Genomic DNA, 23,394 nt, shown 5'->3' with positions numbered 1-23,394 from the left:
TTCTCTCTGCACCGCTGTCTTTTTATAGAAAAGCAGCATACGGTGTTTTATTTTAGTCTCTCAACCTACATACAGTTCTGACTGGGGAAAAGGAGAGCGAGGCCCCCTGTGAGGATAAAACAGCCCAGTCGGGTAGGGGGCTCATCCAGAACACAACGCTTCCTTAACACGGCCTGTCAGTCTTCATCACTGGACTGGCAATGCGTGAGTGAAGTAGAGTTTCCATGACAACATGTGGTCAGTTAACCCGTTGGGTTTAAGATGAGTAAATGTGGTCAGGAAGGCTCATTCAATAAAAAAGAACAGAGAAAATACAGACAGAAATTTAAGCAACATGCACAAAGTCAGGAGGATGTGCAGTGTATTTTAGCGCAGAAATATTCCATAACCAGCAAGATATAAAAGTGTCCACCAGTACTTTTGGGTGTTAAAGTTTAAGTGGCTGAGATAACATAAAAATCGGTGAATGTAATGAATCAGCCCAAACTGCACCGCTATCGATTTCCCTCTAAAGAGCTTGACAAGAAAATTAATACATTAAAAAAAGGACGATGGCTGCAGTATTTCCTTCCAGCAGTGTCCTTTTTAAGAGTACAGACACAGAGTAAGATAGACTTGAATCTCCCTCCCACCCCATTTCATAGCTCAGAGACTGGCATCCCACACAGAGGGCTGCTTCCAGCCTCCTTTGTCGTAAGATCACGGGGGGAAACTTGGCTTGGTCAGAGACATGCTCCGGGGGCTCCAGGAGCAGCAGGCGAGCTGCCTTAAAAGGAAAGCCAGGATGTGCAGGTCGTGCTTCTGTGAGCAAATGTTTGCACGCTGGGCCTGTTTACTGAAAGCCCTGACAGCCAGGACCTCTTTTACGAATTACTTTGTCCTTACATTAGAGGTTACAGCAATGATTATTAAGGCAATGACTATTTTAGTGGTTCATTGTGAAGCCAACGTGGCCCCAGTTTGTGTCTCTCATGTACAGTATTAACATGACATTTGAGTCAGAGAGTTGAGCATCCCTGGAGATCTTTCAAACCCCAGAGGAGAAGGGTAGTAGTAGATTTGTCCAGAGTCATAATTAAGTGCTCTCTTTCCCAAGTTTAGACTCAACACAGAAGTGACATATCTCCTTGATGTGTAGAACTCAGGACCAAAAGTAAAAAGTTATGTTATCAGGTACATTTATTCAGGGCTGTAGCCCGGATTTAAGAAATACTGAGGTTTTTATTTTTATGATTTATGATATTATGGTTGAATTTTTTTCATCTTTTATTAACACAGCTAAACTTCCAATAACTGTTTCTTGGGGCGTTACATGGAAAATGTATTAGCAAACAGTTTCCTATTTACACACCCTGCAAATACTAATAAGGAGTCTTGTTTCAGTCCACGTGATAAACGTAAGACCGATATTCACTCTCCTTTTATGTCTGTGTTTTGTCTCCACCACCTCCTGAGGGAAATATCTGGCTGTTTAGCTGCTAAATGCTCCATTATGCTCACCAGCTAATCGCTAACTTTGTGTGTCTGCTTTTTGATGATGGGGTGGTGGTGTACAACAGGTTTATCAGGTTTGTTTTTTTTGTTGCTGAAAACAGCTGCCTGCTGCAGCTGAAATGACTCTATGAGAGAGGTGTGTTAAAATAGCAAAGTTGCAGGTCAGAAGACTAAAACATTTAGCTACAAGGTGCTAAAATGTTCTGTGAGAACTGCAAACTTGGGTAATAATTATCTGTGGGTTCATCCCTTTTGCAAGTAGTCATGTGATCCACTGTTTACATAAAAATACTGATAATAGCCACTTTAACTTTTCAATTATACGTTCTGTAAATTCTCCTTACATGACTGTCTACATTTTGTTTTAAAGCCTTCTTCACACTCCTACGTATGTAATGCTGGTGGTGAACACTAAATCCATTACTTTTATTTAAATTGATTTTTTCCCTCCTAAAAACAGTCAAATTTTAAGTATTTTGGTCTTGCAATACCAAGATCAGCCTTAAAAAACCCATCATGTGGAACATGTGTGTAATTGTGGAATATAAAGTCTGCCGCAGGTCATTAAACCCCCCAAATTTCCAGAAACATTAACCAAGACATGACCTCAGCGACCTCAGTTGTGGCTAAATGTATGACCCTGCATTCAGATATATTAATGTTCAGTATTTTAGATTTTAACACATAATACATACATTGTTTATATTTTTGGATATCACTTCCAACAAACCATGTTGTGGTTTAGGGAAGAGAGTCACAACTTGGAAAACCGGTTAAATTTTTTATTGTGCAGCAGCACACAGAATGAGTTCCTGCGAATTCTGTAAATATCTTCAAAACATGTTGTTGAGAAACCTTCTGAGTTTCTGGATTCACCAGAACTGTTGCTATCATGGACCTTTTCTTTGTACAGTGAAAGTGAGGATTTCCTTGTCCAGATACAGCCAACAAAGAGAAGTGAGTGCGATGTTGTTTATGGGGAAACTTCTGCCCTGGAGGGTACAGTCTGAGGCGGGGAGGAGTAACTGTTCCTCTACCCTCTGTTTCTATGTGAAATCCATGCCAACACTGTAAAACTGTGCGCCAACCAGCAGTGGTTTCCGGACTCCTGCTCCTCGGGAGGTTCAATAGCTCCATTAAGGAGTGGATCCTAATAAAGATTTTAAGTACAGGAGACTTAGCGGATATCCTGTGTGTGTGATAAGTCTCTATTATTCTCTGCAGAGATCTTGAGCGGATTTGGCATGTCTTTGGCATAATGTATTCCACTGAGAGTGTAGGAACTTCATGCTGGCAGGAGAGAAAGGTTGTGCGCTGAATCAAAGATCAACATGCTGCTAAAAAAAGGGCAGATAAGGAGGTTCTGCGTAACTGAAGGTTCGGTTCCCACTGGGGCTGCGCACAATAAAAATATATGAACTCATAGCACTTGAAGGCACATAAAATGAAATATTTCACCACTCGATCTGCTTAGAGATAATCCGGATATTTGTGTTTCTTGGACAGGTTAATGTTTTAAAATGAGCTTGGATCAACCAGAAATCCCGCTTGCACCTGAACCGCATTCATGACTTATCGTCTGGAGGTAAAGAAAGTTGTTCCCTGACTGGCTAGTTGTCACATTGGTTATTTTTGACTGATTAATTTTATTTTTGTCTGCTAGATCAGTTGTTGCACAGTCTGTCTTCACTTTTTTTTTTTTTTTTTGGCCGCTTGGCAGCGAGCTGTAAACACAACATTGACATATTATCACTTTACTAAGTTGACAGGACGAACATGTTAGCAACCAAACTTCATTCTTTAGGAGTCATGTCTCTGTCCACCTGATGAATGTAAGTCTAATATTTAATCTGTTTTTAGCTGTTTTTGTTCTCCACCATCTCCTGAGGAAAGTATCTGGCTCTTTCACTGTTAAATGCTGAACTATGTCCAACAGCTAGTTGCTAATTTTGTCTGTCTGCAGTTTGTTGCTGGAAAGTTATAGAGTATAGAGGCCTTTATCTGAGCTTTTTTGCAGACAACAGCTGGCAGCTACGTCTGGAAACGACACCAGTGAGAGTGAACAAAAACAGTATAGTTATGGGCCGTAAAAACCAAAACAATGAGCTGAATGAAACTAAAAAGCTCTGTGAAGCTGTGGGGAACTGCAGAGTCAAGTGATAATTCTCACTCACGGGTTCACTACAAACAACTCACGAGCAGTCATATGATCCATGGTTGATGTATATAAATGATTATACAGTAGCAGCTTCGAAAATAATACAAAACCCTAAAAATATACCAGACATTTAGATTTCTGTAGGTCATTGAACAGATAAATTTGCTGATAAATGAATAGGAATACTTGAAAAAGCTCCTGAACTTATCACTTAGCTCAAAAAGCATCTTTAAACCTTCAATAAAGAAGTAAGTCAGGTAATATTGTCATTTCTGGTGTAGTACAGTGTTTATAGGGTCATTGTGACATCACAGTAAGCAGCCAAAAACCAAATATTGGCAAAAACGACTGTCATTCTCTGCCAGCCAGTTTGGCAGGTATCCAATCATTGTTTGGAGATTTTTTTATTTATATTTTCCATTTCATTTCTCACCTTCTGCTTGCCTGAGAACGCGTGGTAGTAACACGACACATAAGTCATGACGGCCTTCTCATCTGGCCTCAAGGTGCTAATGATATCTGCCCAGGGAACAGAGGAAAGGGGGAGAGGACAGAGAAGAGAGAAATGCACAAGAGTAAAAGTGTGCAGAGACAAAAGGGCCAGCAGGGGGCGTAATCACAAGAGGAGGCAGCACTGGGGGCACAGGTCATCTCCAGTCTACCTTCAGCTTGTCTTCATGTTAGTTTATTAATTTAACTTAATTTAAAGTGGGAGGTACGAGGACTAAGTAAAAACACACTTTTAAATCCACACATTGAGGTCAAGTGTCTGTAGTAACTCATCTTAAAACACTACCAGAGATTTGGTATCTAATATCTGCCAATACCTGTAAAATATGCAGATTTCAGTCCATCAAACTAAAAACCAAAGTCAAGTTTTCTGCTCTATTGCATTTGTAAGAAGGGAGAACTTTTTGAACTTTTGCATATTTTCTAACTAAACTTAGAAACATCCCACTCATCTGTCTCAGACAAAATTTAAGGACCGGCTGTGTCATGTATCTGAGATCTATGATGCAATCTAGAGTCCAGCTGTAGTTTCACTGCTCTCAGTGAGGCAAGCCACTCCTCTCCCTCTCTCCAGTTATAAACACAGACATTTTTTGATCCGAGTTGCTTAAACACAGCTGCGGTAAAATGCTCTCTCTGCTGCTGGGCCTCTTAGACGAACCTGGGTCTTATATAACTGGTGCTTCATGATGCTCTGCTTCTCCCCGACTGTCAGAGAGGAGAGAACAGCACAGTCTGAAGCCTGAGTTCCTGTTGTGCACCAAGGTAGCTGTCAAGCTAACAGACAATCATTCATTATCCAATGGGGAAAGTTTGATGCAACACGTCGTTCCTCCAGAGAAACACAAAAACAGACTCCCCACTTAAGCCAGACGGCATGTATCCATTAAAATGAAAAGACAGCTTGCCGCTTGACTTTGAAGTGTCGGTTTTAATTTCATTCATTCCTCCACCCTCTATTTAAGCTGTCGCTCTCCAGGCTAAACATAACCATCCATTTAAACATGCTACATCTCCCCCACCGTGTTAGACTTCAGGCTAATTTGTTTCTCTTCGTCAGCAACCATGGCTTTTATCACAGGAAATCATCATCATTTATGAGACAAACTTCGCCGCACCTCCCACTCTGTTCAGATTCTGTTCAGCGTAACAAAACCCTAATCAGGGCTGAAATTGGGAGCCTACAGTGAACTAACGATGAGGTAGACTGGAGACACACTTGTGCTCATTGCCTCTAAGAACAGTAATGTGGTCCCATCATGCATTTGGTGGCGTGAACCATGCGGAAAGTGAAGGAGAGTGACCCCTGCAGGGGAAGTTGTGCACTGCAGAGAGAGAAGGGCGCTGTTAGGAGAAACACATGAAGATAGAAACAAGGGAGGAGGGGAGTGAGGAAGAGGAGGAGGAGGAGGAGGAGGAGGAGGAAGGAGACGCTGCATCCAGGATACCTTCTGGGCGCCTGAGAAGGCGTGGTAGAAGCTAGAGACGTAGGTCATGATCGCCTTCTCATCCGGACGGGCAGTGCCCACAATGTCTGCGGGGAAGAGAGGAGGTCAGGGAGGGGATGGAGGATAGAGGACGGGGGTTGGGGGTGGGGTGGGGGGGTTAGGTTGTTAAACAGAGCACAGATCACAGATAAATGAAGACACAGGAAGTAGAGCTGGGGTTCAGCTCTTCACATGAACAATATCCAGAGAGGAAAGAAAAACACACAGTGTCACTGTCCAGATGTGCTTTACAGGGAGGATCATATCAACTTTGCAGTCTGTCTTAAACAAAGAAACACACAGATTTTCATGTCTACAACTACTGAGTGAGCAGAAAATCAGACTTTAAGATTCAATATGATGTCTAACAGCTTTAATTTATATGTAGAGGAAGAACTGTATATTCGCATTAATTAAAAAAGCATGTGTGTCTCGCTCTGTGTGCACAGCTGTGTGACTGAGGCCAAAATATACTCTCTCAGAACACAGATAAAGCCGAGATGTCTTACGTTTTTTACAGTGATCATATAAAGCCAAAGGGGACATTGGTACCTAGATATCAACAAACAAGCAACACAAGGACTCCTCACAGTCCTCCCGTCCCGTCTCCTCCATCATTGCCAACGCAGAGTCAGTGCGATTTAGCAGTGAACAGGGAGAGTGTAGTCAGTAAGAATGTGAGGAATGTAGATTGACGTATTCGCAGGCAGCGCTTGAAGCTCTGCCCATTTTCACACCTTGGAACACCTGGCTACTCGCTGCAGAAAGCAGGCGTGGCTGTCAGATTGCTGGTTTCTGGAAGTTACAAAAATGAGGTGGTGCAGGGCCCAACCTTGTCCTGAAAGGAGCTTTTCATCGTGTTCAGACTCTCTGAACAGCACTTCTGAGAGAGTATATATTGGTCTTTAAACACAGGAAGAAGTCTGGATCTCCTTGTCATTATTATGCTACTTTTCTTCCTTGCCAGCTCACCTTCTGCGTCCAACATTTTGGGGATGTCCAGGTACTTCTCTGCCACGTCGAAGGCTGTGTTCAGGTTGGTCATGGGGTCGTCCTGTGAACCACAGACACAGCAGACCATCAGCACTTTTAGAATCAACTTTTATATCTTTTAAGAAGGACGATCTTTTTGTTAAAGTATGCATGTTTTTTTTCTTCTTTGTGATCTTTTTAATTATATTTTTTTCTCTTGATTTATGAAATCAAAATGTTCTTTGCAGCTTGATTCATATCAAGGTGAGCACACCTGTTTTACTAAGTAAAGCACAGTTTCTCTACATTTTGTTGCTTTCAATGGCAAAAAAGCACATTGTCATACCCTTTCACCATTAAAGCAGAGAAACTCAAAACATACTTTTTAATACTTTTGGTAAATAAATTAAAAAGTATGCTGTTATGTGATTGACAAATTAGGGACAACTACTGTTTCACCTGGTTTGGACAGAAGGGCAAAACTAAAATAGCTTCCTGTCTTATTTTCTGGCTGTATTTGTGTTGGTTGTGTTTAGAAGCGTTTGATTTAAGGTGACTTTCATCAGTATCTCTGGTTCAGGGTCTTACTGGCTTCTCTATGTGTGTGTCTGACAAGCTCATGTCAGGTAACATTCGCTCACCTTGCGCAGTTTTCCATAGTCAATGAGCTCTGGACGGTGTCGATGAATGAGTGCACAGAAACCCAAACCATCTTTCCAGCTGAAAGACAGACAGAGAGAGAGAGACAGAGAGAGAGAGAGAGAGAGAGAGAGTGTTGTGATCAGGGTGAAAGTGAGGTGAAACATAATGAGATGAGGAAAAGAAAAGGAATTTGACTTTAATCTTTGATCGCCTCATTCCCCTCCTTCTGTCTCTCTAATTAGTTTCATGTTACACACCCACATCCTCTCGGCAGCATGTGGTGTGTTACTGTAACTTTACCACTATCAGCCTACAAGAGACATGTTATCTTACTCTGCCACATGGTGCAAGTCTCCACTTCAAGGTGAAGAGAAAATAAGAGTAAAAAGACTGACTTTAAGCTTCAAATTAATATCAGATTTAACATTGACTATAAAGTCAGGACAAAGTTTCAGTGTGTTGGGACGATCTCATTCCATGTAAAGTGAAAACAGTGAACAGTGAGGGGACACTAAGGCAGCGGTTGTTGTGCTTCTCTGAAGAACAAAAAAGTGGAAACTTGGGTGACCCATCAAATTACTTTCAAGTGTGATGACAAAATGGGTTAAAATCGGTTACTCGGTTTTGTGGGACATAGTCTGGAACGAGTTCAGAGAGAAACAAAGTCCTGCTTGGATACTTTTGTACACTGAACAGACATAGTACTTTGGTACTGGTTTGCTTTAATTTCCCAGAGTAATTGTCTTGGCACATGGTCTCACTGTGACTTACTGACTTGCAGATGTGGTCCAGTTTTATAGAATACTGCAGCACTGTGGCTCCACACTCAAAGAAACGACTGCTAAGTTTATTTAATTATTCCATGTATTTATTTATATAACTTTTTTTACGATGTAAACGTTAAACATAAACAGTACCATTAGCTGTATTTTCCCATATTTAGGTAACACTGCATTAAGTGATTTTATTGATTTCTTGGCCACTTGGGGGCAGCGCATCGAGCTGTAAACACAACACTTACATATTATCACCTTATAAAGTTATAAACAGCTGCCCATTTACACATCGAGCAGACACGCAGTGACATTAGCATTCGTTCTGAGTTGTGTTTCTGACCTTATGAATGTAAGTCTAATATTTATTCTCCTTTTAGCTCCGGTTTGGGTTCCACCGACTCTTAAAGTCAAGTCAAGTTTATTTATACAACATTTCATACGACAGGTAAGGAAATATCTGGCTCTTGTGACTAAATGCTCTTGAATGTTTACTAGCTTGTTGCTAACTTTGTCTGCTGTAGTGTGCAGTGGGGTTTTTCAAGCTTTTTTGCTGAAAACAGCTGCCTGCTGCTGCTAAAAATGACACACATGAGAGCTGTAAGAGTGAACCAAAACATAATGCCAAAACAAAGACTTAAAAGACGCTTAAAACACTCCATAGAGCTGAGAGGAGCTGCAGAGTTTGGTAGTAATTCACTGCGGGTTTGTCAATATGACTGACACCTTTCACATATAGCAGCTATAAGCTTTACTTCCCTCTGCAAACCCCTCAGTAAATTAGAAACTCTGCAAATGCAATCATAGAAATGCAGATAAAAACACGTGTACACCAGTTCCAGTAAGCACATGTGCAACAGATGCAGCACTGAAGTGTGCCAAACTGCTAGATTCAAAAGCCAGCACAAAGTTCAAGAACATTACAGTCAAACATAATTCTGTCTGCAAATCAATAATCATGTGCTTGTTTATCTGATAGACATATTTTTAGTTTGGACCTCTGTGTTCCATTGATTAACAGCCTAGATGCAGAAAGCAGGCTGTCTAAATATAGTATGAAGGTCCAGTGCAGCACAATCTCAATTTAGAGGAGTTGTGAGGATTTACTGGTGCTCTCTGCTTGCGTGGTAACACATTAGTGAGATGGGTTATTTAAACGTATTACTTGCCATTAAAAGTGCCTGTAATGCACGAGAGGGGCTTTACAAGGCTACTCTTGTACCTGAAGCAGCAGTACTTGAGTGCTTGAGAAAAAAAAAAAAAATTAATACTGCTTCCTGGTCTGTCTCTCATGTCTGGCTGAGATGTATTGCTATCATCTCTCACAGAGAGACCACATCAAAGGCCTGGCCTCTGCTCTGGCAATCCCCCTCTCCGGCAACGGGATCATCAGGCCTCTCCCTTTACCTTCTCCTGAAATGACCTCGTCTCCACCTTTCTTCTCGCCTGGGCTTTCATCCACATCTGAGGATCACAGCGATCTTCTTTCAATAATTCAACACGCATGGAATCATTGTATGACGTGGTTTCAGGCCCAAACACACGCACGGCATAACAGGCTCGACTCATATCCACGTATGCAGTTTTTCCACTTGTAATTAGACTGCTGGCGTGCAACAAACTTTACTGATATATATTTAAATACACTGGCTGATTACTGCCACCTCTTCTCCTTCTCTGTTGGTTTATGATATGTCTGTTGGTCTGTTCTGCGTTAAGTCTGTCTGCTTTCATGTCAGCTCTGTTCACCATCAACGCTGTCTGAGGCCGCTGCTGTCGTCTGTGCTGAATCAGGAACTATTTCTGAAATTATATATTTACGTAATCCTGGGGTGCTAAAAGTTTAAGTTCTTATAAAATCAGAATCTAACCAGACAAGCTGACAACCACTTTTTTTCATACGTGTCAACATTGGGCTTTGAAAATAAGGGAGATTTTCCAGGACCCCACCTGACCATAATTTTTACATTATGAAAAGAGTTTCCTCTCTCGGCTCCAGAGATCTAATCACCAGGTGCCTTTACTGGCAGCCCTGCTGTAATCGAACAGACGGTTAATGTGTTTTTTTGTGGCTTCTCGGGCACGCTTTTGTTTAACAGACCTAGCATGCACTAAACACTAAAGTCTACACACCTTGCAAAACACAACTGTTTCCTAAATATCTTTTGTCAGAAATAAGAAAATAGTCTCCCAAGTATTTAAATATTTACACAGAGATCTCTCCTATATCCCACCTATTTCTTAAGGGCAAAGTTAATGAGGTCAACAACATTTTAACAGCTTAAGAAAACATCTTGTTAATGGAGTTGTTGTGTAGTGTTGCCATAGTTCCTGTATTAAAAGATCTATAAATCCTTTTATAGCAGGTTTCAAAACTTGTGCTTGGACTTTTGTTAGTGGGGATGCCCTTTAGTGTACATTTTGGATTTGCATTTGGGTCATAAGAGGGATTAATTTGTCTCTACATTGTTAATAGTAACAACTGTCTCTGTGTCTCATACGAGGAAACGATGTTCAAACGGAAAACAAAACGAGAGCTCCTAGAAGCTACAACAGAAACTGTGGTAGGAAGCCAGTGTGAGCAAACAGCTGTAAAGTGATATGAAAATTTGGGTAAATGGCGTTTACGTGCATATAGTCTCCGCTACAGCCCTGTGTATAACTGTAAAAGTAAAAAAGGGAAATACTGGAGATTTTTCGGGGGAAAATTAAGAAAACAGAAGCATGGCAGGAGAGGAGGTGAAAATACGGGAGAAACCCAGGAAAACCGGGAAAGTTGACAGGTCTGCTTTTTTATTTAAACTAGTGGGCCAAGAGGTGATTGCAGAACGGAGAGATTTATACAGTGAAACATAATCCTACAATGTTGTGTGTTAGTCAGAAACCATTTAAAGAGAGTTTGACATTTTGGGATTAACGTTTATTTTCTTCCTTGTCAAAAAATTATGTAAAGATCAATACCACTCTCATATCTGCTCGTTAAAGTTAGCTTAGCTTCGCTTAGCTTGGCCTAAAGACTGGAAGCAAAGGCAAACATCCAAAGAACAGTAAACCCACCGATCAGCACCTCTAAATCTCACAAATTTAATGCTATATCTTTGTTTAATCCTATAAAAGTGTAAAGATAACGTCCGTTAGCTGTAGCTTCATATCTACCAAACAAACATCTTCTTATCTTGGTAACTTACTTAACTCTGAGCAAGAAAGTGAACATTTCCCAAAATGTCCAACCATATCTGTATTTCAAACTGTGTAGTGTTTACTCTTTTAAGTAAGTCTGGCGTCTCGGTGCCAGATGAAAACATTCACCATTCAATCTCAAGTGACGCCAAATAGCTGCAACAAGCTGCCAGGAAACTGCAAATTTCAGTCATCTTTCCAACAAAATGAACTGTGAAGCATCTGGAGTGAGAGTTTTTTAAAAATACTGAACCTAAAATGCAGGTTTTACATGTATGAGATGACAAATTTTGATGTCTAATAGTCAGCAGTTTCTTTAGTCCATAGGCAAATCACTCTCTAGGCTGATGCAAATATTTAACTTAATTCTTTATGTCATCTTAACTGCTACAGTACAAACACCAGAGACTGTAAATGTGTGGGCTACATCCATCATACCAGCTCAAATTACTACTGAAATTGTTTTGACACCCCCCTTCAGGAGGATGTCTAAGCCTGAGGGATGACAAGTAACCATACTTGTTTACAAACCATGATTCAGATATAATTGGTCAGTGTAAACATAGACAAGCCAAAAACAAAAAATGCACCACTAAGGTTTGGACCAGATATAACTGACTTCAGGTGAACTATAACTCAGCATGTGAGCAGAGTGACCTTTTCTTTTCGTGCTACTTATGATGTTTTACTCCCCAAAGTCTTACCTGATGTGAAAGTTTTGTATGTTGACATTCTTATAGGGCGCAGTCTTCCTCTGGCACCACAACAGGAGGCCCTCTTTGGCAGATGTCTCTGCGGTTGGGGAGAAGGGATCATTGTGAAGTTGGAGAAACTCTCAGGCTTTTTACTTTGACCGACTCTCCGCTAATCCCTGTTTAGTGGTGGATTAAGTGGAGGTGAAGCGAATGGGAAGCATGTGTGATTGCCCCGATGTTTCATGCTTTGTTGTATCCAGTGGATACAGAGGAGTGTCTGATGTTGTTATGCACCCAAACAGTAAAAATAAAACACTTTAAACCACTCTATGCTGGCTTTTAAGGCTAAAACCTGATCACTTCTGACATTTAAATTGGATTACATTGTAAGTGCATTATATAGACTAACCAAGGAGAGGACCGTATCGTAAACATTCCCCTCTCCGTAGGAAAAGAGCAGTCTGTAAGCATTCATATTCAGATTAACATGCATTAGCTCAAGTCTATATCTGGTATTGTGCGGTTTGTTTGTTTTTTAAGATCGGTCCGATGTGTGACAAAGGTCCTAATGCTGAGACACTGTGTCAATGAAAAGTGTTTTCAATTGCAAATGAAGACAGTGAGCAGGAGTTCTTTTCAATACAGCGAATGAATAAAGAAGCGTGTGGAAGTGTTCCCACACACACACACACACATACACACACACACACACACACACACACACACACACACACACACACACACACACACACACACACAGTACCTTCCACAGAAATGTCTTGGATGGCGAAGCGGAGGATTATGGTCCAGATCATTCCCAGGGTCATCTTAGCGTTGCCGTCTACAATCTCTGCAGAAAGGGCAAAGCAATAACATTTAGGCTACATTTTACATGTTGCATGTTTAGCAGCCACACTAGATTTGTTTAAATGTTTTATTTAGTTTTTTTTATTGCATTATAGATTCCTATGTTTCATGAGGCCTGACAATAACTGAATTAATGATGTAAGTTAGCATGAGAACCTAATTTACTTCATTTATTCAATTCTGTTTACTGCCAGTGTTCTGATTTGTAATATTTCCGTTCATTCATCTTTGATTGCAATTAAACTGTTAGAACGGCATTTTGAATCCTGTGTTTAACGTGGACCCCACATCAGATGTTCCCTGAGCTAATGCTACTATTATCACCGTAGTTTTCTCACACACATAGTTGTTAATCTGTTTATTTGTTCGCACTGATTTGTTAATTTGCAGATGAAATCTACAGGTGATCTACAGATGTTCTACAGAAAGTTTTCAGGCATCTAGGTTACATATAACTATTGCTTCAACAACATTTCATTCACTATATTATAATTATGTGCAGTTTAGACCTGCTTCACACTGAAAAAACTTTCTCTTTTCAACCGAAGCCTAGTTTCAACCATGATTGACCTGCAGAAAACAAATCAGTGCCTACTGACCTGTTGTTGACAGAAACATGTGATATTGTATTGATGGGGTAGCGGTTTTCCAGTCACTCTATGCTGGTGGTCATAATTAGGCTACAGATTATCTTGAATAAATCCTCATTCATTATGACGAGATAGTAAAACACTCAGTTAATACTCTTAACATCCAATAACATTATGGCACATAGGAATTAAATCCTTATAATGTTACATATAAACAATAATGATGATTAAATGATTATGAAATGAATACTAATGACATCCTGTAATACTGATAACAGTCCAAAACAATATAGTGGTATTACAATATACTTATAAAAAACACCACAGTGTATTATATATAAATAAGTAAGATAAACTAAGATAAATGTAATATGTACGGTAACTACGGTAACAACATGTACAGTAGTACAGCAACTTTTAAGTATTAGATATTAACTATTACAAACTGTCTCATGATTGTCTAATGTCTATTAATTTGGATGATTATTTGATATGAATGACCCCGACTCACTGTTTGTTTGTTTTTGCTTTTCCTCCCTCCTCTTAATTCACTGTGCTCTGCTTTACTCCTGTATAATCTTCCTCTTTTCTTAACTGTGTGTTTTGTTAGCTGTTATGTTTGTTATTGTATTATAGTGGTGATGACTATATTGGCAATTACAAATGATGTAGCCACTTGACACTGTGACTGTTTATTCTATGCCTTGACAAGAATAAACAGATGGGGGGGAAAATTATTACAAACTGTCAAAAACTAGATGTGTAAGAGTCAAAGAAAGAATAAGAAGATACACAATATTAGAGGCTATTTTTAACTTTTGGAAAGAGCACATGAAAAGGAAACTGATGGATAAAAAATCCTCTTTTTGAAAAATTCAACCATGTATTTCAAAATTTTTATCATGTATTTATGAACAGCTTCTCATGAGCTTCACAGATTAAGATTTAGAGACCAAATAATCTGTGGATCCGACACTATAACTCCAGCAGCATGAGTCTCCACACCAGGAGGGAAACCGAAGCTGTCAGTACTCGGCGCCTTCATGAATGACATGTGTGATGAATTTGAGCCCGGACCTGTTAAGCTGTCAATCAACTGTGCGCCTGCAGTTAAAGGCTGTGAATGAACTGCCTCTGTCCGGTCCTCTCTGTGTTGTCGATAATGAAAATCCGCTACAACGGGTCACCCTGTTTGCCCGCCTTCAATAATCATTCGTTTCTCCCTCTAATCCAATAAGGCGCAGGGGCATGGCAGCTCCAGAGCCGCTCGACTGTGACGGACAAACTTGGCACTGTGAGATGTCAGTCAGATGTCTGGACATGTAACGCGGGGTGAAAGACGGCTCGGATTGAATTAAGAAGGGGGGGGGGGGGGTTCGGTGGTTTGGGCTGACACATGCAGATACGTGTTCAGATTAGCTCTAATGAACATGACTGATCAACATGGGGGGAGGAACACAAATCCTGTTAATTCCATTTGAAACTGCACCCCCCCTCCTTCATCCCTTATCCACAACAACCCCCCCCCCCCGATGAGACGGAGCTGAGCCTTCAACTAGTCTCATCCCACCACCACAACGGCTAGCAGGGATCTGGGCCGCAGGGCCGCTCGACCAGGAGGGGATTCCAGGCAGCTAATCTGTCTGGAATGCTGGTCTGGCTTAGACGCTTTTACTCCGGCCTCCTGCAAGAAAACCTCCTTCTTACTAAGCAATTTTTGTCCTTTATTGAACCGAGGAGTCTTGTTTTCTTCAAACCAGTGAAACCTGTCAGTGCAGTCAGATTATATTGATATGTTTCAGTTTTTTTGAATGAAAAAGAGCAGAAATGATTAATTGGCTTTTTGAATCATTTGTCAATTAACAAAAGAAATTAATAGCACCATCTTTTCATCTAATCTAAGGTTAAGATAGTAAACTGAGTATCTTTGGTTTCAGACTGGGCTCTGAGAAGTCGTGATTTCACTGTTTTCTGACATTTATAGACCAAATGATTAATTGATTAATCAAGAATATAATTGGCACAGATGAATCAAAATAACTGTTACAGCCTCAAAATGAAGTGTAATTTTGTGATTTTTTTAAAGTTCCTCTTACTCTGACTTCTATTACATTTAAGGACAGTTATTGTTTAAAATGTTTTGATACTATAGCCAACCTGAGTTTCGGTATTAATACCAAAATGAGACATCCATTGAGGGATATAGACATGTCTTTTTTTTGTTGTTTTTTTTACTTTTTTTTAATTGAACAGAGGAAGCCAAACTTCTGACATGAACACTGGCAGATTTTTCACTTGTTGTAAGAACATATCATATGTTAGGACTCAATAATAGACAAAAATGAGTTGATAAGAGAGAGTTTTGCAGTGTGTTTACCCCCAGAGACAAGAGCGAGCAGGTACTGTAGACGTAAAAATATGTGAAATCATTATTTGATCGATCCAAATTTATGGAGACGTATCAGGATTATGCACTAAATCAGCTGATTTTGCGAAGCACCTCTGGGTTGTACATCTACAAAACTTATTTTTAACATCCTCGTGTCTGACAGTGACTGACACGGAAAAAGCTACAGATTGAAAGAGTAGAGGGACTAAACACCCGGGGTCGGATGGGTCAGAGGATCAACCTATTAGTGGTGCTGTGGTGGGACGTAATGTACGGGGCCGGGCCCTTGGGAGAGTCAGATCCCCTGTGTGTTTGACCTGGATTTGACTAATTTACAAAGGTTCATGTTTTTTAAAGGGTCAATTCACCAAAATAACACATTTTCTCACTTACCCCTAGTTGTGTCTGTCCATGCAGAGAGTTCTGGTTTTTGACTTTTTCAGATATCTGCCTCTGGTGCTTTTACGACTGAGGTGAATAACATTTTGTATGTGCTCTTCATACCACTGAAAAAAGACATCTGAGAATCTAAACAGCATTTTTTTTCTCTCAGAAACAATGTCTTTGTTTCTCTGAATAATCCACAGACTTCACTGAAAACTGTTTTCATTTAGGACTACTTCTTTGGTAGAAAGTAGTTCCAGTGAGAAGTGTTGACAGTGAGCTGTGTGGATTATCCAGAGTAACTATTACAGTGTTTCTGGAAAGACGTGTTGTTGTTGAGTTTTTCAGATGTCATTTTTAAATGCTTTGAGCAGCACAAATACATTTCCATCTCTCCAAATCTCAGAGGCGGATATTTCAAAACCTGAGCAAAATAAAACCGAAACTATCTGCATGGCTAGATGCTACGAGGTGTAAATAGAAAAAATTGTATAATTTGAGTGAGCTGACCCTTCAAGTAACTTTAAATATTTTGAGAACTCCTTGTAATATCTGTTTATTGCAACGTGTGTTTGCTACTTTGTCATTTCCAGAAAACGCCAGAGGGGTGTGTGTGAGGTTGTGAGAGAGGAAGATAGATAGATAGATAGTGAGACAGAGAGAGAGAGAGAGTGGAGTGTTTACTCTACTAAAGACTTGTTTACTCTCCGTTGGGAGGTGGACGGACATCCCCAAGTTATTTGTGCTGAACAATGAGCAGCCTCAGCCCCTGAGGGGATTGCTGATCCTAAGATCCACTCTCAGAAAATGCACTGCAAAGCACAACCTCCGCCGGAACACTCTGGAATAAGGATCTCATTAAACTGCACAGCAGCCAGCAGCACTGCCATGGTAACAAGAGACAGAGAAGGCCACAGACCGCATCAACTATTTACAACAGAATAGTAGCTATTGATTTGGCTGATGGCCTAAGTAAAATCAATACGTCACAAACTGAGATGTAGACAAACTTAGAGAAGGTCAGGTGACTTTGTGGAAAATGTGTGACCTTCATCTTCAAACAGAAACGTCGCAGTGAGACCGGAGCTGCGACCTCACTCACCCTCTGCACCGATAGACACCAGCTTCACTCCTTTGCTGGCGATGAAGTCGAGCGCTTTGTTAACGTTGGAGATCTTGTGGACTCTCATCTTGCCTCTCTCTGGTTTGGCCAAGCGTTCGCCTAAAAGAGAAAAGAAATCCCCAGACAGTTAGAGGAGGACGATAGGTACGTCTAGCAGCTTCTCTCACATTTAAAATGAATAACTAAGTACAATAATTAAGTACTTTTACTCAAGTACAGTGTTAGAGTACAATTTTGAGGTACTTGAACTTAAGTTAAGCATTTCCATGCTACATAACACTTATACCTCGTAACATTTCAGAGGGAAATATTCCACTTTTTACTAGAGTGCAGTATCTGACAGCTGAAGTTACAAGATTTTACATACAAAACATAACCTAAGTTATTTAAATATGATGCACTGTTACAGATTAAACTACCCAAAAACATTATAATATATCATATGATTCTGCCATGAGTCGTTCTGCTGCATAGTTACATTACATACATATATTTTGCTGATAATACATCTGTATTCTTACTTGATGGTAGTAGTGAGAGTTTGAGGACTTTAACTTGGTGTATTTCAACTTTCATTTAACTACCAGATCTGAATATTTCTTCAACCACTGTTTCTGCAAATATACATAAAATAGGAAAACCAGTGCCCCGAGCAACCACAATTAGTCTTTTGGAGTGCAGCTACACTCAAAACTAATAAAACGTTTTCAATATCACATGATATTTCTCGCTGGTTTATAGCTGATACTGATCCAATGCTGTCCATGCAAATTGCTTTCACTCAGTTAATCTGTTTGGGTAAAGAGCTCTTTTTTTTTTTTTTTTTTTTACCTGAGATGACCTCCAGCAGCAGCATGAGTTTCAATCCGTCCCGGAAGTCCTCCTCGATGTTCTCAATCTGCGTGCCTGCTTTCCTCAGGTGAGAGTTACACCAAGCTGTAAATGTCTACAGAGATGGAAGAAAGAAAGAAAAAATAGACGTGTGATCCACTGCAGTGCAAAAACTGTACGTGTCTGCAGGAGCCAGCAGGCCATGATTCCAGCTCTGGATACATATGAGCCACCGAGGTGCCACCAGAGTCCATTTATGTTAGTTAATATTGCAAAGTTGTTAAATTCACACTATTTTACAATCTGTTGACAATGGCACCAGTCCAGTGCATGAACCCAGCAAGGTTAACAGCAATACAGAATTATATTTGAGTTAAACATGAGGGCAGTGGATTGGTGTATGAAGAGTGTTGGTTTTTTTTTTACAACTGGAAGATACAGATTTAAGCCTCCCACGTTGGAAAAATCTCTGCCTCATGTGTCTGTGGGCAAAACAGGTTTTTGGTCTGCAGCTGAACATGACCTCCGACCTTTAAGTAGAAGGGTGAGAGAATTTTCCTACATAGACCAATAAAGTGTAAGATCAGACCCTTGAAAATGAAATTTCAGTGGCAATCTGTTGACTGATGAATGTGTTGGTTTATTCACGTACACTACCAGTCAAAAGTTTGGACACTTTGGAAAGGTGTGTCCAAACTTTTGACTGGTACTGCTACTCCAACCCCTTCACAAGTACCTTTCCCTGTGATACTAAAACGCACTTTCTCCATGGAGCCACAGCACACTGGAGCATTGAATACTGTACATGTATACAGTAGGTGTAGCAGGCCTCGGATTCTCTGGCATCGCTGGCATGCAAACACGCTAATGGAAAACATCTGGGGAAAGATCTCAGCCGCCCAACAGGAGCTGGCATGAGCAGTGGGCTCGCCGTGCACCCCACTGTGAACGCCTCTTTATGAGTTCCCGGGTTAATTACACCCAGGGCCCAAACATCAGGCACCATGTTTCCACCAGAGATCCGAAGGAGGACCTGCAGGAGCAAAGCCAGACGTTTATGAAAGCCAGCACTGTCTTTCACTGGCCTGCCTTCCAGTGCCGAGGAACAAAAGCCATTTAAAAGTCACTGGCAAGCTGGTGCAGAGCACTCTTGGAACTTCTGCGATGAGATCACTCTTAAAATGGAGTGGCATGAGGTTTACATGGCTATCAATAAACTTGAGTGTGGAAGAGCCCGCTTTCTGATGTGTGGCCGCCACATGCCAGGAGTTCCAGCCAATGAAAAAGCCAAAGGAAACTCTGCGGATACTGTAGAAGATGCGGAGGGAAAAGCACAGATTATATGGTGTTTTATCTCCATATAGATTTATGTGCAACTGGCAGGCACACGCCCTCTGCCCGTAAGATACTGTAGTCCTGCAAAGTTACTCTTGATTTAAGTCAAGTACCAATAGGAACTTGTATATTTCGTCAATCCTAATCAATAGTGTCTTTAGAAGCTTGCCAAAGACCTTAAACTGTTAAAGCAGATCTGTGGTGTCAGCAACTGACATGAATATAATTCAACTTAAGTGTTAAGATGAGGGTGTCTTGCTGGCTCTGCAGGTTCAGGTTCTCACAGTCTTGTGGGGATTTTTTAGTCCAGGAAGTCATTTTTGACAAATGCCAGTCCGTCTTCTCTCCCTTCCCTTTTTTTGGTTCACTTTCCCACAACTTCATTAATCAAAAATGCCTCCAACAGACAACGGGAAGAAAATTTAGTGCTATGAGGCAATTTTGCATGCTGACAACTCCAAATGGCAGCAAGAGGTGACTGATATTTTTGAACTATAATTCACTGAAATGAAATTTCAACAGCACACTCTTCACATCTACAACAAAGGATAAAGAGATGAGAGACATAAAAGAGTCCAGCTCTTGGAAGAATTCACAAGTGAGTCCTTTGTGCGCGTACAGGCTTACACCACTTAATACCATAATTTTATTTGGGCAAACAAGGCGGGAGAGCTTCGGGTAATATGTTTTAAGTAGATAAAATGAGCGCATTTACACTTAAAACTCTTGCTTTGTGCAGCTTTAACAGGAACAGACAGATGAAAATGTCAAAAGGCTTTAAGTCAACCCGCAAAGAGCACAGTTGTGAAAACGACTAAAAGTTCACAGAAGGAATGTTAGCTTGTTAAATGTGCTGGAAGGAGGGTACGTTTGGCTGCTCTGGGCTGGGCGACGGGCCTCCTCCTGACAAGAATTAGCCGGCCCTCCTGCAGCTCCTCTAACTCTCCGGGTCACTGTGGAGTTTGGCAGCAGCGCACAGTCCAGCCTGGCAGCCACCTGCACCGTCACATGACCCGCTGGCTGCTTTATGGTCAACACTCCCAGGCCCTTCAGGTGTTCAGGGGGCTCTTCACAGGGCATGACACTGAGTTACTGCTCCACTGATCACAGTGGCAGGGAGTTAGATACCGTATCAAAATGAAAACCTGCGGTCATTCTATTCTCACAAAAACCTATAAATGACGTATTCTGACCACAAAAAGTATGAGTAATACAAAAAAAAGGATGTTATCAGAGTTAATTTTATTATTGGATTTGAAAGGCCAGCAGCTTTAACCAAAGATAGCGAGACTTTGTTTAGTCCTCATCCAAAAAGCCTTTTCTCTCATAATGATAAAAGTTTGAAAATATGAGCAGGTATCAAATTTTTCTTCATGGATCATAGATTTTTGAGGACGTTGACTTTTTGCCTGGGACACGCAGCCTTGCTCTAAAACAACACAGCTGGAAACATTAAAAAGTCAGAAGAGGTCTGAGTTTTTGACCAATTCATGAATCTAACATTACCTTAGTTAGAAAGCTTTCTACAACTGATAAAATCTGACGACAATATGTCAATATTTTCGTTAAAAACAGCCAAAGCCATCAACCCGCTGATGATTGATCATTTGGATGCTGTTGTCTAAAGCAACAATGACGTACTATGGTGGCTATTGGCTGGCTCTTGGGATATAAAGTGACATGACTGCTGTGCATTGGCTTTGTGAAAGATCGGAAACTCAGCACAACATAATTAATTGTTGTGGCGGACTACTGAAGGAGCTAACGGTGAAACACGTCCTCTGAGAGTTGTGTTTTCCTTCTGTTGCTATCGCTCCGGTTAAAATTGCAGGTGTTGGGTTTTCCCCCTGTGAAGCACCAAAGTACAGTCAGAGGAGGAGGCGGGATGAGTAGCATCATTATAAACACACTTCGCCCTCACATATCATCATCAGATACCACTCATAACATCAATCATCATTGTGTTGAAGAGCTTATTTGATATACTGTATGTTGCAATTTACTTTTTTGTTGCATCCAGCTTCCAGCCGGCTTCATCGACTTCTGTATCACTTTTGAATCTCTTAAACTCCCAAGAATCACTTTTTGACAAACTCCAGACACAAAAACTGGTGCAAACTTGATGCATTCCTCTGCTGGTCATATTGTTGGAGAGAACAACTGTAAGCTCAAGAGAGTTTTTTTTTTCTCCAGATTTCTCGTTGCTACGTTTCTCTATAATTTACTGAGGCTGCTGTTGGTAGAGAAAGTCGTCCCTGTGCTGCTTTTAGTGAAGATTCCTCTGGGTATAATTGTTGAAAAGTCGGTGCAAAATGGCAGGTCTCAGAGGAAGCGACGGCTCTTTTAAACTTTAACTGGCACTATGAAAGGACTGACTATCAAAACTGTGCTACATAGATCTTACTCACCAATAACTGACCTATATTTGCCCTGTTACCCACAGGAATAAGCACAAAACAATTAAATATTCCCTGAAATGCAATCTACATGGCAAACAGTCATTGTTTTCAGTATCAGAAAAGCTTGCCGGCTGTTTATTTTATACATGTAGACTGATACATACAGTATTTTGCTGTGTATAAAGTGTCTCATATGATCTGTGTGCACTCTTATGTGTGATCGTGTTGTCCTCGTACAATATGTGCTGTGAATCTCTAAGCTGTTAACATGTCTGCACCAGAGTCCACAGGACCAATTCCTGCTCATCAACTAACAGTCAGTGAAAATCATTCTCATTACTTGCGGCTTAAACACTGTCTGCTTCAGCTTCGGCACAACATGTCGTGTAAACGGAGCTTAGCGAGAGCACGACTGCGTCTGTGGGGAACAACAGAGGGGTCGTAAATTTTGAGGGCCCTCCTCCCCGCCACCCTCCCTCTCGTCTGCCTGCCTCCTCTCTCACGTCTCAGCCTCCCAGAACTGAGGCGAGCTGTAAAAACAACAGGGGTCAAGAGCGGGAGGAATCTGCTCCGCATCAACTTCAGGGAAAGTTGCCAGTCAGCGTCATTACGCACAACATTTTTCCCATGGCAACCACTGAACGCACAGCTCAGCTCTATCGAGTAAACCTACGTACTATAGTCAGCGGTGTGATTGTACATAAAAGAAAAGGAAGGTAAAAAACTATGAGTCTAATCACCAGAATGCGTTACTCCGTTTTCAGACTGATCGTTACTGGCTGCAACATTTATTTTCATTATCTTTTTTTTTTTCTTCCGTCTTTTCAATTAATTGATTCATCCTGTTGTGTAGTCAGGAAATTGTTAGAAAATTGTGAAAATGTCTGCCACAGTTCTTCAGAGCCAAAGGTGATGTTTTTGTTTGCTGATTTTGTCTAATTAACAATCCAAAACACTAAAGTATTTCATTTATAATAATATAAAACAGAGAAAAGCTGGAAATCCTGAGATATGAGAAGCTGGAACCAACATTATTTGGCATTTTTGCTTGAAAATTTACATAAACGATTATCAAAAGACTTATGCAATCCAGTTCATTCTTGACCATTTACAGAGTAGTTTGATAAAACGATCCTAACTCACTTACTGGCTTTCTCCCAGAGCTTTCAACTCTATCACATGGTATTGTGTAATAGGTTATTGTTCCCATTATGATTTTACAAATTTAATGCAGATCATGTGCTGTCAGAGAGGTTGAGAAAACATTTGTGAAAGAAGTTTTGTGTAATTACTGTGCTGAAACAATTAGCTGATTGAGTAATACATCCCAACACATCATTCACTTACTAGTTTTTTAACCATATTACATGGCCTTCATCAGCAGATGACGTTTGCTCTGTTGTCATGGAGATGGATTTTTTTTGACATGAGTAGCTGTTATAATTTCATCTACAGTTTAGCACTTCTAGGACTCGTTGTCTGTGTTGGCATATGAATTCATTCTCGACCAGGGAAATACTTTCATGATGAAGACCAATGAGGACCATGTGATACAGCTGAAAGCT

At 40.6% G+C, this 23,394-nt stretch overlaps 1 protein-coding gene across 6 annotated transcripts in view; it reads right to left on the bottom strand.

Moving 5' to 3' along the window:
* The window catches only part of actn1 (actinin, alpha 1), a 58,409-nt gene that overhangs the window by 13,508 nt on the left and 21,507 nt on the right, over positions 1–23,394 (bottom strand). For 4 of the 6 annotated variants that reach the window (XR_006407272.1, XM_044373996.1, XM_044373999.1 and 1 more), the window contains exons 2-8: positions 18,096–18,210; positions 17,244–17,363; positions 12,675–12,761; positions 11,921–12,008; positions 7,263–7,341; positions 6,622–6,703; positions 5,611–5,696 (exon numbers count right to left, since the gene is read on the bottom strand). Coding sequence is in view for 5 of the 6 variants with exons in the window: in XM_044373996.1 (XP_044229931.1) it covers positions 5,611–5,696; positions 6,622–6,703; positions 7,263–7,341; positions 11,921–12,008; positions 12,675–12,761; positions 17,244–17,363; positions 18,096–18,210 (657 nt within the window). In the remaining variant the exon portion in view is untranslated. Of the gene's footprint in view, positions 1–4,085; positions 4,172–5,610; positions 5,697–6,621; positions 6,704–7,262; positions 7,342–11,920; positions 12,009–12,674; positions 12,762–17,243; positions 17,364–18,095; positions 18,211–23,394 lie in introns of all 6 variants that reach the window. The other 2 variants (XM_044373998.1, XM_044374001.1) reach the window with 1 other exon arrangement.

Source organism: Thunnus albacares, chromosome 15, assembly GCF_914725855.1.
Source record: "Thunnus albacares chromosome 15, fThuAlb1.1, whole genome shotgun sequence".
Classification (NCBI taxonomy): domain Eukaryota; kingdom Metazoa; phylum Chordata; class Actinopteri; order Scombriformes; family Scombridae; genus Thunnus; species Thunnus albacares.
The sequence above is the reverse complement of the archived record's forward strand: the minus strand, read 5'-3'. Positions and strand labels throughout refer to the sequence as shown.